General features: G+C 39.0%; 1 protein-coding gene across 1 annotated transcript in view; it reads left to right on the top strand.

Annotated features, from left to right (window-relative positions):
• Positions 1-210: 210 nt before the first annotated feature.
• The window catches only part of LOC140247171 (intraflagellar transport protein 88 homolog), a 31,530-nt gene continuing 17,345 nt past the window's right edge, over positions 211-14,395 (top strand). Inside the window, exons 1-16 of the mRNA XM_072326568.1 lie at positions 211-619; positions 1,573-1,635; positions 3,042-3,098; positions 3,864-3,917; positions 4,706-4,769; positions 4,858-4,927; positions 5,852-5,942; positions 7,442-7,546; positions 8,393-8,495; positions 8,950-9,064; positions 9,162-9,393; positions 9,954-10,024; positions 10,412-10,498; positions 12,096-12,195; positions 12,881-12,967; positions 13,584-13,770. Coding sequence (XP_072182669.1) covers positions 530-619; positions 1,573-1,635; positions 3,042-3,098; positions 3,864-3,917; positions 4,706-4,769; positions 4,858-4,927; positions 5,852-5,942; positions 7,442-7,546; positions 8,393-8,495; positions 8,950-9,064; positions 9,162-9,393; positions 9,954-10,024; positions 10,412-10,498; positions 12,096-12,195; positions 12,881-12,967; positions 13,584-13,770 — 1,576 coding nt within the window. The 5' untranslated portion in view covers positions 211-529. The remainder of the gene's footprint in view (positions 620-1,572; positions 1,636-3,041; positions 3,099-3,863; positions 3,918-4,705; positions 4,770-4,857; positions 4,928-5,851; positions 5,943-7,441; positions 7,547-8,392; positions 8,496-8,949; positions 9,065-9,161; positions 9,394-9,953; positions 10,025-10,411; positions 10,499-12,095; positions 12,196-12,880; positions 12,968-13,583; positions 13,771-14,395) is intronic.

Below are 14,395 nucleotides of genomic sequence, written 5' to 3'. Positions count from 1 at the left end.
GGCTGAAAGGTGAGCAGCAGAAAGGCTCAACGTTGTGTAACGCTCACAGCCGCTCACGACTCGCGGCCTCAACCCACCCCCGGCCCTCCCTCCGCGCCGCCATTTCGGCGGGACCGCCCCCTCCCAGCGGGCAGCGCCTACGCAGGCTGGAGGCTCCGGCGGCGGCTCTGCGCATGCATTAGGTTCTGGCGCATGCTCTCTGCGCCGGTTGGGCTCTCGCTCCGCTCTGTGTGTTTCGTAGCAACTGTACGCAGTGCATTAGGGGTCCTCGTCCTCTCCCGGTCCCTTGGGCGGTCGCCGGCAGTTGGCGGTGACTCCCCGAGCCCCCCGCCGCTCTGCTGTCGCGCTCTGCTCGGCGCGGCCGGGGAACGCCGCCGAAAGGAGCGGTTCTGCCGGGCAGTTGCGGGGCTGCAGGGGCTCCTCGTTGGGGCCGGGATGTACCGGGACGTGAGCGCGTCCTCCTGGCAGGGACTTACCTACTGAAGTGCCTCCTAACAGCACGTTTGTCACCTTTAGTGTTTCGAGGAAGATGATGCAGAACGTGCACCTAGCTCCTGAGGAAGACGAAGATGATCTTTACTCTGGCTACAATGATTATAATCCCACTTTCGACACGGAGGTAAAAATGTTTGCTCTTACTTCTCCTACAGAGAATCAATTCTTGAGTAAGAGATCAAAACGCATGAGTTTGGTAATGTGCAAGGATGCTTTGAAGTGAAATGTTCTGCATTCTGCAAGAAATACAAAGCCTCACCAGGGACTCTTTAAATAACTTCTTTTTCTGGTAGTTTATCTGTGCCAACAAAATGCTTTTGTGCATGTTGTAATAGGTCTAATATACTATAAAGATTAGGTAATTCTAATTATCTGAAGGCTATATTTGCATTCCTTGTGGTGTTTCTCGGTGTTTCTCAGCAGCAAGCTTCCTGATATTTAGCGATCAATAGGTCTTTGGTCTCTTAATGTGCTGCTGCTGAAGGGAGTGAGAATGGGGTTCCCCACTCTTCAGGTCTCTGCCCAACTTGCAGAGCATCTGGGGTTACCCTGCAGACCAGTTACTGAAACCCTCTGATATACTGCAGTGGGAGCAATAGGAGGGAGTGGGTCTCATTTGGTCCAGATCTCACAAAGCTGCCTAAAATGTGGATAGTGTCACAAGACGTTTTTGCTGCCTTGCATGAAATCCCTATACCAAAATCCGTGTGACCTCAGATATCTTTATGTGGATGTGTGGCAGACATTGATGTCAGTTAAAATTCAGAAACAGTGCTAATAATAAGGACGTAAATCATGTTCTATTTCATCACTTAATCTTTGCTTCCTCAAAGTTACATTTTGTGGTGTTTTGTTTTTTTTTTCAAGGAGTAATTGATTTTTACACTTATCCTAAAATACCCAGGAAGACAGACCAGATGCAGCCATTACTTATTGTCAGTAAAACCTGGCATTCAGTTCTAGTTTAGTATTTCTGGAAGAAGAATAACTTTGTACTTATCTGCTTTCAGTGGTCATAATGTTCTGGGATTGCGGCTTTGGATGTTGTGATTTAAAGTTTTATTTTATTCTTTACAGGATTTAGAAAATGATGTAGCTTTTCAACAGGCTGCAAGAACAAGTCATGGTAGAAGACCGCCTGTAAGTACTTTTTAAAATATAGCATCAAGTGGTTTGGAAGGGCCCTTAAAGACCATCCAGTTCCACCCCTGCCCTGCAGCGAGCAGAGATGACTTCCTCTAGACCAGGCTGCCCAAATCTCCATCAAGCCTGGTCTTGAATGCTTCCAGGGTCCACCCATAAGTTCCATGCCTCTCTATTTTAGAAACAAGAGTGTTGTTCCAGACAGCATCGAAGTCTGGGTAGATTACATCATTGTTCTTCCCGTGTCTGCAAATGCCTGTCATAGAAGGCCACCAGATTCATTAGACACTATTTGCTCTTAGTGAAGCCATACCTACTGTCACCAATCACCTCTCTGTTTTCCATGTTCCTTAGTACAGATTCCAGGGAGATCTGTTCTGTGTTCTTGCCAGGCATGGAAGTGAGACTGAGTGGACTGCAGTTGCCCAAGTCTTCCTTTATTCCCTTCTAAAGCCCTTTGTTCCCTTTTCCAGTTAGTGGAAACTTCATCAGGTCACCACAGCTTTTCAAATATGATTGAGAGTAGCTTAGCAACATAATCCTGCAGTTCCTTTAAGGTAATCCAGTGCATCTCATGGGCTTGTGCATATTCAGGTTCCTTGGATGGTTTTATCATAGAATTACTCAGGTTGGAGAAGACCGCAAAGATCATCAAGTTCAACCGCAGCTTAACCATAGTACTCCAACTCTAACAACCCTCTGTTAAATTGTATCTTTGAGCACCACATCCAAACAGCTCTTAAACACATCCAGGGATGGTGACTCAACCACCTTCCTGGGCAGCCTATTCCAGTGCTTAACTACCCTTTCTGTAAAGAAGTGTTTCCTAACGTGCAACCTAAACTTACCTCAGTGCATCTTGAGGCCATTTCCCCTCATCCTGCCACCTGTCACCAGTGAGAAGAGACTTGCCCTGCTCTCACTGTGAGCAACTTTCAGATACAGGAAGAGAGCGATAAGGTCTCCCCTCAGCCTCCTTTTCCCCAGATCTTCTATGACAAGCAGTTCTCTGTCCTGGTTCCTGGCTTTGGGTTCTGTGGATATTACAGTAGTGGAGGAGTTCTCTAGAGTCCTATCTCTAATTTTAGCCCTAGTACTCAGAAGAAGATTGTAACTCTTATCTTTTTGTCCACTAATAGCATGTGTATACAATTTTCAGTTGTTTGTATGAAAGATAAGGGAACAATTAGTGGAGTGTCAATTCCGTTAAGCTCTGGAGTTAAGCTGGAGGACAAAGCAAACAAGGAATTTTTGTTATTTGCAGAATAATCTGTTTCTACAACAGTGAGCCTTTCTGTAACAACTGAAACATTACTTCCATGACTTTGCTATATGGAACGACTAATAATTAACTCATACAGTTGTTCACTGCATTTTTTTTTAATTTGTTTTTTCCCACCCAGGTGACAGCCAAAATTCCTGGTACAGCAACTTCAAGACCTATAGATACTGCATTTGGGGTAGGTGTTTGTTTTATTGTTTAACAAATTAAGTTTGTGTATTTTTATGTATTTATATTGTGTGTGCAGCAACCTTTAGCATTTATTACTATTTCATGTGTTTATTACTTTACACTTTTAACAGTAATGCAGAAGGATGGTATGTGGCATGTCAGCTAATGGAAAAGATACCCACTAGCAGCTTTGAAGTATATGTCTTTATTGTAAAATGATCTGTGTGAGTGTATGACTTAACATTTCTCACCAAAATTCATAGCTAAATGCAAAAAAAACCTTTCACTGTGCAGTGAAAAGATGGTTGGAGGACGTCCAGAGTGTGATAAAACAGATGAATCAGACGAGTTATAGTTTCAATCTTGTATCAGCTGTACTCAGAACTTTACTGCAGAATTTTACATAAATTACTTGTTCAGAACTTAAGAGTGCATAAATTGTAATGACTAAATGTCATTTCAGTAATTTAATAATGGAAAGTACTGCTATTTTGCCTTCATTTAGTTTGCATTTTTTCAAGGTTTGGCAGAAATATTCAAATGTATAAAAAGAGTATCATGAATCTGTGCTAACTGAAGTGTTTCACATCTTCAGGTCTGCCAGGCTCAAGTATGTTGCACGTGAATAATGTAAATGGGAATTTTGCTAAGAACTTCTATGAGTTTAATCATCTCTTAAAACTTAATGCCAAGAAAACTATGTATGCGCAGCCTTTATAGGCTTGTAATGCTCTGTGAATGCCAGTTTCAAACAAGTTACTTATTTTTGTAGTCAAAAGCAACTTTAACTTCATCTATGGGAAGACCAGTGACAGGAGTAGTGCAGGTAAAAGTTTTGATACTTACATTTTGTGTTGACTCGGAACAGTGGTGTTTTCTGCTGAGTGTTTGGGTTGAATGCAAATATTCTTATTTCAAATAACCATTACATATAAATGATGGCACTATTTAAGTTTTTCCTTTTCTGAAAGCATCGCACAGCAAGTGTAATGTTTTGAATGAGTATGTTGTTTGTGCACATATTTGGGGACAGCGTCACTGTAATTGCTTTTAACACTTCCTGGCACACAAATGAATAATTTTGCTTCAAAATAGGAAGAAAGGTGGATTCTGTTTTTCATTTTCTTATGCATTTATACTCTAATAAGAAACCACTGCAACATACCAATGATTTTCCATGCCATCCTTAAACTTATTGACTTAGTGATAAAAGAGAGAGTTGTCACTATTTATTTCCTTGCACCATCCACGATGGGATACAGGAGACACTAGGAAGTATTGGGAACAGGGCTCCTCCCTAAGGGAAGGCAAGCCAAGATCCCAGGAGGGAATCACCTTCTGAGCAGTGCAGAAGCGTCACCAACCAGACACCACCCAACAGTACCTGAGCAAACCAAGTAGGGTCCATGTGGAAATGGTGCCCATATCCAACCTAAGGCCTGGAAAATCAGGGCAGTGCCGTGGTGATGAGGCAGGTCAATAAAAGCAGTTTTAAAGTACTCAGTTTACTGATGTGCTAAGAATTGATTTTTGCGCTTAAAGGTTTCTTAGTGTGTAACTGTTGCCTGTGCTGTCCATGTTATGTCTTTTAATATTTGTTCCTTTTTCTTTAAGGATGGGGTTGCTCGACCAATGACAGCAGTGCAAGCTGCAGGTTACACTAAGGCAGCCATGAGAGGTACAGTTTGTGGAAATGAGATGTGATCAGAAGATGTTATTTTACAGTTTTCAGTACTCTGGAATTTTCAGTACTCTCAATTTTGCAGGTTCTTTGTTTGATCCTCTTGGCCAAGCAAGAGGTCCTGCTCCACCTCTGGAAATGAAAAATCCAGACAGGTTTGTTCAGTTTTGCTCTGATTTCAAAGCATTAACAGTACAAAGAGTAGCTGACAGCAGAGCTTAAAAACAGTTATGAAACAGTTAGACAGCAGTTATGAAACCTTGGGAGGCCAAACTTACCTTCATGGTAACCTGATTCTCGGGAGTAGTTATACTGACTTGAAGGAAGGTTTGCTTTCAGAGATTTGTGGTTGCAGCTGTAGCCTAGCAGCCTGGATATGGGTGTTGCCGCATGAATGCTGTGATACTGAATAGGATTGTGGAGGGTTATTGAAGAGTATCACAGGCAAGAGGCACCATGATTCTTGCAGCTTGGCGGGAATCTGGTTGCCCTTTCTCCCTGTTCACTGTCTGGTCTTAACACTTGAGTTAGAACTGAGGTTGTGGAAGTTTTGCAGTCTGCTGTGAGTGTTGGTGAGCTTTTCTCAACATTTGTATGCCTTAAGTGCATTTAAGAGGAGGGAGTCCTACTGAAATGTTTGCTTGTTTAAATGAAAAGAATAAATACAGACAAATAAGAACTTTAAAGCAAAATCTGCATATACTTTAAAGTTATATATGCAAATGAATTTCAGTTAATTGCTTTTAATACAGTATTTTGTTTCGCTAGAGATTAGATTTGAAAGTTTCACCAGTTCACCTGTTTGTACTGTCATTATTTCAGATGAACAACTTGTGTGGGGGGTATTCTCATGTCTGTCTCTTTTTCATAAGACAGTTTGTGTTTTCTTAGGTTGCTGTGTGTATGAATGTTATGTCTTCAGAGGTTCTCTGGGCATAGTTTTGCATTATATTGTCTGATGGAAAAATCAGTAGTGAAATATTGTTGTCTTGTTTAACTGAGAATATGCTGCATTAAAGCTTAAGTATTTGTCAATGTATTGCTAATGGTAGTCAATCCTTTTATTGTGTTTATTTTAGCTCAGAAGAGAAGATTAGGCAGTTAGAAAAAAAAGTGAGTGAACTGGTTGAAGAAAGTTGCATTGCCAACAGCTGTGGAGACTTGAAATTGGTATTTATTCTGGATTTATTTTTTCTTTTGGTGTTATTTGAAGCACAAAATGAGAAGTCTAGGAAAGCAATTTGTGGAAGTACAGTTAGAGTACCAGATGAATAAACTGACCTGCTTTATACCATTCAATATCGATCCCGGGCCAAAAGGCCTTTTGGTCTGATTGATTCTCATGTTCATTTGAGAAGACTAGAGCTCCAAGTTTTGTGACAAATTGAAAATGGTCTGTGCTTTATTACAGCTCAGGAAAATGACACTCTTTAGCGTACACATGCTTAATTTGTGAATCAACACGTTCCATAGCTTAGGTTAAGTTAGCTTACTTACGGTTTTGGCCCAGGCCATTTTCCAAAACACGTCCTAGATGTAGTTGAAGATTGTTATGGAACTTTTTCCAGGAGGCAGTTTGAATGTGTTTGCCCCATTGCAGATGCATCACGTCATCACAGTTGCTAGTGGCTGAGTAACAACTCATTTTATTTATGTTTATAATGGATATAATTAGTAATTTCAAGCTATTTGGGCAAGTTAGCATTTTTAATAACTGCTATTCCTGGCATAAAGGAATGTTTTCTATCCACAATCTAATTCACACCACTTCAAACCTCTCTTTAGATTTTTCTCTAGTGTGGTAGGCAGGTGATCATTTAATCTTACCTCAGCTATCTGAATGTGCAGGCAATCTTAGCTACAGTTTGGACCTGCTAATAAACACATAGCTCTGCTCTTTGTTTGAAATCATAGTATAACTGAGGCTTTCAGGGACCTCTGGAGGTCACCTGGTCCAACTTCTGCTCCAACAAGGACACCCAGAGCAGGGTGCCCAGGGCCATGTCAAGATGCCTTTGGAAGATCTCTGAGGAGGAGACTCCACTGCCTCTGTGCAGTTGGTGCTGGTGCTCCATCACTCACACAGCACAGAAGTGCTTCCTGGTATTCAGAGGGAGCCTTCTGTGTTCCAGTTTGTGCTTATTGCCTCTTGTCTGGGCACTGGGCACCACTCAGCTGCAGTCTCTCCATCCTTCTGGCACCCTCCCTTCGGGTACTTATGGACATTGATGGCATCCTCGCCTGAGCTTCCTCTTCTCCAGACTGAACAGTTCCATCTCTCTCAGCTTCTCCTTATAGGAGAAATGTTTAAGTTACTTAATTTTTGTCACCCTTAATTTGTATACAGTTTCTGTGATTCATGCAAGTAGAATAACATTTGTATGCTTGTGATTATGGAGCATATTTTATCTATATGCATGTGTATATACGTACTGTGTAACTACTGTAAAAGTATTGCAAGTAAAGCTGACTTAGATAACTGTGTATCTGCTTATTGCAAATTAAAGCTAATTGATGCTAATAACGCTACTTTTCAAGCATTTTGTACACTTGTGTGTCTAAAGAAAAGGGACATGAGTATATTATTTTCATACTAGTTTTGAGTGTATTTTTGTGATCTTCTGTGAGTAAGATTTGAGGCATCACTAAATTTCAGTTTTTAATTTAAGGCTCTGGAAAAAGCGAAAGAAGCTGGAAGAAAGGAAAGAGTATTAGTGAGGCAACGTGAGCAAACTGCTACTTCAGAAAACATCAACTTAGATCTCACTTACTCAGTAAGTACTTAGAAGTCTTCAGTGACTGAAGTGTGTTGGTAGCTAATGATGTTTCATTATTTCTATGTGCATGTTGTAATCATAGAATCATTAAGGTGGAAAAGACCTTCAAGATAACGAAATCCAACTATCAACCTGACCTATGGAGTCCTATTGCTAAACCATGTCCTGTGGTGCCACATCCATGCATCTCTGAAATACCTCCAGAGATGAGGAATCTATCACATAGTCAATGTAAACTGAAGGACACCCAGGGACATTCCTGCTACCTATCACATTAAAAAAGTGCATAGCAAAATCTAGCAAATGTAAGCTCCATACTTCAAAAATAAGTTGTGTAGGAAATGTAGTGTGTGAATATAAAGGAGAAGAAAATGGGAGGATCAAACATTGCCCTTATCTTGAACCATTAAGTATCGGGGAACATGTTATGTCAAAAAATAGAGTTCTATTACCATCTTGACTTGCTGTAGAGAAAATGGTAAATGCATCAAGTCAGGCAGATCTAGACGCTTGTTTCACAGAGAAGTTTTCAGTAAAGCTGAGATAAATATTGGGGGTATTTTACCTGATTCCAGCTGAACTTCTTTTTTTTAAATGACAGTTCAAAAAATTCTCTTTGTAAACTGAGCAGGACCATTTTCCACACGTTGGGAGTCATAGATTACACCATTTCTGAGTGTTACCTTAATGAACATAGGAACGTTAATGATGGGAAACTTAAAACTTGAAAAAGCCGTATTTCTTAGGTAAAGTTTATCTGAAAGTATATACTATGAGTTCAAATTTATTACAGTTGAAATAAGAATATTATTTTCCCGTACCTATGATTTGATTTTTCTCTAGGTTCTTTTCAATCTGGCCACTCAGTATGCTGCTAATGAAATGTATGCTGAAGCACTGAATACTTACCAAGTTATAGTGAAGAATAAGATGTTCAACAATGGAGGTAAGTTATGCACCAAAATGAATTAAAATTGGTAGTCATGCATCCAAAATCAGTTCTTTTCTTTTTTGGCTCAGCTTGCTCCTTCTAAAACCTTCTTTCAGTGTTTTGCACATCTTTGAGATTCCTGCAAGTTTCACCATCTCTTTTTCTGAGGTGCTTATTTGCAGCTGCCTTCCTGGAGCACACCATCCTACATCTCCAGCTCATCCCTCAGTTCACCATCAAAAATGAAAAACATGTCTTACATTGGTAGTCTTACTTAGGTTTTGCTATTATTTTATCTCCTTCTGGGTCAGAGTTACCTGGGGGCTGTTCCTTGCTATGCTTCTTTAAGGGATGACTGTAACGAAGACCGATTTTAGTAAAATGTCATTCTAATCTCCCTTTGAACTAGTTTTAATAGTTGCTGTAACTATGCTTTGAAAGTTTATAACTCGTTGACTTCTTGTGACAGGCAGACTGAAGGTCAATATGGGAAATATATATTTAAAACAACGGAACTATTCCAAAGCTGTCAAACTGTACCGCATGGCTCTAGACCAGATTCCTAGTGTCCACAAAGAGATGAGGTGAGCTTACACTGTTAAGCATGGTTCTGAGATGAAAGTTTTGAGTACAGCATGATCGTTAATAGAAATGTAACCTAGCTCTGCTTTCTTTGCTTAGGATTAAAATAATGCAAAATATTGGAGTTGCATTTATTAAAACTGGCCAGTACATGGATGCCATTTCTTCATTTGAACATATAATGAGCATGTCCCCAAACCTAAAGGCAGGCTTCAACTTGATCGTATGTTACTTTGCTGTCGGAGATGGTGAACAAATGAAAAAAGCATTCCAAAAACTGATTGCTGTTCCCTTGGAAGTGGATTATGATGACAAGTACATTTCACCAAATGTAAGTTTGAGCAAAATAAACACTCTATTTCTGTGATAAGTTGGGGGGAAGAGGGAGGAATATGGAATGCTTCAACTATAATAAATATGTACATTGAGGTGTATATGCATATCTAAAGTAACATTTTTTTGCTGGGGTGAATTTAGCATGGCAGTACCACTCAGAAATGTAGAAAGATATTGAAAATATATGAATATTTTTTTCCTCAAAATATACAGTCTACATAAAATTACCTTAAAGATTTTGTTGGAATACATCTGAGCTGACTTAGGCTCACTCACTGCTTTGCATCCGATATTTATTTAACACTTTACTGAATCGTAAGTTGGAAGAAGAGGAGCAAATAAATGAGCCACGTGCCTGAGCGCTGAAATGGGGTGAAAGGAGCTGTGATGTCAAACTTGAGATATTGTGGTTAACGTTTTAAATTGGTTTCGGCTTTTGAAATGTGGAAAGTAAATAACACTGTAGATTATGTAATCTGCATATATTTATGTTTAGTCAAGTTAAAATGTGTGTATACTGGCATAATTATTTACAGTTGTTTTGTCCCCATCCAGGATGATCCACATACAAATCTACTGATCGAAGCCATCAAAAATGACAGTTTAAGACATATAGAACGTGAGAGGTAATAGTGGAGTCTGTTCCTTCTTGACTGTGATGCTGTAGGTTTTTGTTCCTGAAAGTATTACAAATAAACCATCTACCTCATATGTGGTGGGTTGTGCTGCTTAAAGCTTGCAGCTTTAGGTTGTTGTTTTGTTGTTTGTTTGTTTAATGAAATCACAGTGTGTAGGGAAAGGAAAACATTAAGAATTGAGAGGGCTGTCAAGATACAAGGTAACAGTAATAGCAGCAGGGGGCTGGTTAGATTGAATTGCCAGATTGTCTCCTGAGCACGGGAAAGGGCAAGAACAAGGTTTGGTTATTTCTTGCATACGTGGTTTTGAAATTGTGACACGTTTGTGTGTTGGTTTTTAAATTGGCTGGTGTTTGTTTGTTTGCTTTACCTTAGGAAATCCATGGCAGAGGATTATATCATGACAGCTGCTAAACTGATAGCACCAGTAATTGAAACATCTTTTGCTGCGGGCTATGACTGGTAAGAGTTCAGCAGGGCTTCTTTCTGTCTAACCTGCGTGCCAGTCTGGTGTTGGTTATGAAACACGCGGACTCTGGAGAATGCCTTTTTTTGAACATTTCAAGCATAGCATCCAGGCTGTATGTAGTTTGACTCTGTAACGGACTGGAGAAGAAAACAGAATATGTTCCATGTTTAACAAAGAGTTTTGTTGCATCAGTGAAACTCAGCAATGACTTCTATGTTTTATTCTGCTGTACGTGAGCACAGAGGAAGCTTTGTAAAATTCATTTGAATTTGAAAATTCCAGAACTTAGTAAAAGTCTCAGCAGACATGGTGTCCATGTGCACATAGACCACAATGATAACAAATCTTTGTTAGAAGATAACATAATGCAGACTTGTCATTATATAGAACATAGATACCTAAGTATTATTAGGAATGTTTAGTTGCATTTCATTTGTAAATTTAATATTTATGTGTACATATGTGGAACAACTTTTTTATTTAAGGTGTAGCTTTTGCTTTCTGGTGTTTTTGCTACATCAGAGTTTTATTTATTTATTTAAAAAAAGACAATTTCAATAAGGACAGCATAAAAATGATGAGTAGGAGTGATGATCCCCAGAGATTGGAAAGGGAAATTTTCCTTCTTTTACCTTTTGTTGTCCAATTAGGAGTATTTACAACCACTGAAGGTACTATAATCCTAGTTCATTAATTAACTTGCACTAACATGAAATAATCTCTCGCACTAAAGATGTGCTTTGTCTGCCAGAGCCCACAAGGTGGTGTCTGATGATTTAGTATCATATAATTCAATCATTTCCCTGTTCTGGTAAGCCATTCTGATTTAACCAGAGCAGACTGTATTGTGAAAATTATTTGGTTGCTTTACAACTTAGAACATGCTTAGTAAGGTTGATTTGTTTGCTCTGTAGCTTATGGGTTTGTTTTTTCCTCTTGTTCAAGAAATCTTATTTCACAGTTTACCAGATGCTCGGTTTCCTTCCACAAAATACTTTTCATTAAGTAGAATGTGGTCTTTCATACCTGTTCTGGATAACTAAGCAACTCAGCAGTGAGATGTGTGGAATTGTTGGGTGTCAGGACAGATTCTCTTCCCCCTTCAAGGCTGAGGTATTGAAGCCCCGTAAAGAAGTTGTAGATCTTAGTTCAACCAGCATTTTATGCTTGTTTTTCCAGATAACTAGTTTGAGTCCTCTGAATATTCCGTGTGCTTCTCACCAAGTGAATATTCCTTGCAAAAATAAAGTTGGGATAAATACTTTGGATTTCTTAGTTTCTTATGTAGAGTTCTTACAGTGCAACATAATCTTGGGATTCCAGAAAGAAATCAGTATCACAGCATTCACTGAGTGTTGGAGAATGACACAATATCTAGGCAACTGACTGGAGAAAGCAGAGGCAGTGTTATTGAGGTAGATTATGGGAACAAAATGTGTTTTAAAATATTTTTAATTGAAATCCTGTTTCTCTTTGTAAAAAAAGGAATAGCCAAGAACCCCTTTGGGAAATGGAATTGACAGCAAGTACGTACCTTAAAGTGGCATTTGCAAAGATGTGTTTTGTACTTCAGATTTCTTTCTGTCGCAGGTGTGTTGAAGCAGTAAAGGCTTCCCACTACGTAGAGCTAGCCAATGACCTGGAGATAAATAAAGCCACTACTTACTTGAGACAACGGGATTTTAACCAGGTAGAGTAACTTCTCATATCATTTTTTTTTCATATGATATTGTCAGAGACATCTTATGTGGCCACAGCACATTTTTCAGCAACAGTAGGAATATAGCTTTTGCTATTGTCTAATGGCAGATACGTTTTAAGTCAAATGCACTTCTTGCTTTTCATCACTTTTCTTCTAGATTTCAGCACAATGGATAAGAGCAGGTTCTAAGGTTTTCATCATTTCCTTGCATATGAAAGAGATTCATTTTGAAATGATGGCAGTTAAAAAACACCTTCATCTGAACAACGGGAAGCTCAGATTGGATTTGCTCAGTTTACTTCTACCATGCTTTGTTGGTTGCTTTTTTATAGTCAGTGACGGGAATTGTTACTAAAGGAGAATATAACTGACCAAATTAGCACAAGTGGCAGGGATATGAGAGATCATATAGAACAAAATTCTAATTGAATCTCCATACCTCTGTCACCATCTCAGGTCTTTCAGCTTCCCATCGCTTGAAAGGATGTACACAAGGCCATGTGCTAAAGCTCACCTTCCTTTCTCTGTATTTGAGCTCTGCTGGTTTCTGGAGTTCCTCCTCTCCTCCCAGTATTCTCCCCTGCACGTTTGTTTCTCAGTGCTCAGTATGTACTTTCTTAATGCTGTGGTGTTTGCTTCAGAGGGAATTAAGTAGTTTCTGAATTGTTTCTAGGCTCTGGAGACTTTAAAAATGTTTGAAAAGAAGGATAGCAGAGTGAAGAGTGCAGCTGCAACAAACCTTTCATTCCTTTATTATTTGGTAAGTGTGTGCTTCAAAAAGTCGACTTAAGAACCAAACCTGATGCAGTGTTTTCCATATTTTTGTAGCAATTTTTGTGTTTATTTAAACCTGCACAAAATGCATGTTAGAAGAGCACTACTGAAACACATTCCTCTGGCTGTAGTTTGGGGCATATCCCTTGTCTTCTGGTGCTGGGTGGAGCAGTGAGGTTGATGTCCAGGTCACAGAAGTATACCTCAGGTATGATCTGTGCTGAAGTTCACCACCTGCATTTAAAGCTTGTCTCCTGAAGCCCCTGTCTGAACTTCAGGGTTGTGTGCAGTATGTAGGTTAGTCAGATATGTTTGTGTATAGAATTTGCAGGGTCGGAGAGTTATTTATTTTTGTCTTTTGTTTTAAACAAGCATTCTTTGTTGCAGCAAGGAAAAGTTCCAGACTGAATGGAAGAGAATGGCAGGGCAGGTCTCAAGTGCTAATTTCTCTGCAATTTTAAAGAGATTATTAAAATGTATAAGGAATATTTTCAGATTGAAGAATCTTTTGAAATTCTACTGTAGTAACCATGAGAAGCCAGGACTTCAAGAAAATTGACTGAGAAATGACTAATAATACAGTGTTGGTTTTGTTCATACAGGAGAATGAATTGACACAAGCAACAAACTATGCAGATTTAGCTGTCAGTTCTGATCGGTACAACCCAGCAGCTCTAACTAACAAAGGAAATACTGTTTTTACAAATGGAGACTATGAAAAAGCAGCTGAGTTTTATAAAGAAGCTCTCAGGAATGATTGCTCTTGCACTGAAGCACTTTATAACCTTGGTAAGCCAGACGTGCTTTTGTGATTGAGTTTTTCTCTAAAGGTAATACTGGTGTTTCTGGGAATCTGGCTTTTACAGTTTTCTTGTGTATAAATATATAGTAATTGTTACTGCCTTATTCAGTAATTTATGTTGTAGTAGTATATGATCTTCCTATCTCTTCTACAAAAAATAAACAGTTAACTCATCTGCAGTTACTAGTTGGTGTTAGTAAGTCACTTTGTATATAAAAATTGATGTAAATATTACTATTTACTGAAATCTACTGATTTTAGCAGTATTAAACCATTCTGCTCATGGGAGCCATCCCTTTTCCTCATTCATCATGCTCAGAAAGTGAGACGAGTAATGTTCTTGGTCTGTGATTATCTTCACATTCCTTGCCTTAGTCACCTAGTGTCATAATAGCAGGAAAGAGTTAAAGAATTGTAAGGATGATTGAAGTAATAGAGATGATTGGTGTCAGGGCAGCTACATTGCTGTTGGCTTCCATGTCCCTATTTTATTTTTCTTGTTTGTTAATTATAATTTATTATTAATTTATTATTAATTATATATTTTATTATTTATTTACTATTTATTATAATTAATAATCCCATCTTTTTCTTCTTGCACTTACACTGTAA

Source organism: Excalfactoria chinensis, chromosome 1, assembly GCF_039878825.1.
Source record: "Excalfactoria chinensis isolate bCotChi1 chromosome 1, bCotChi1.hap2, whole genome shotgun sequence".
Taxonomy (NCBI): Eukaryota; Metazoa; Chordata; class Aves; order Galliformes; family Phasianidae; genus Excalfactoria; species Excalfactoria chinensis.
This window is presented reverse-complemented; position numbering and strand designations above follow the sequence as displayed.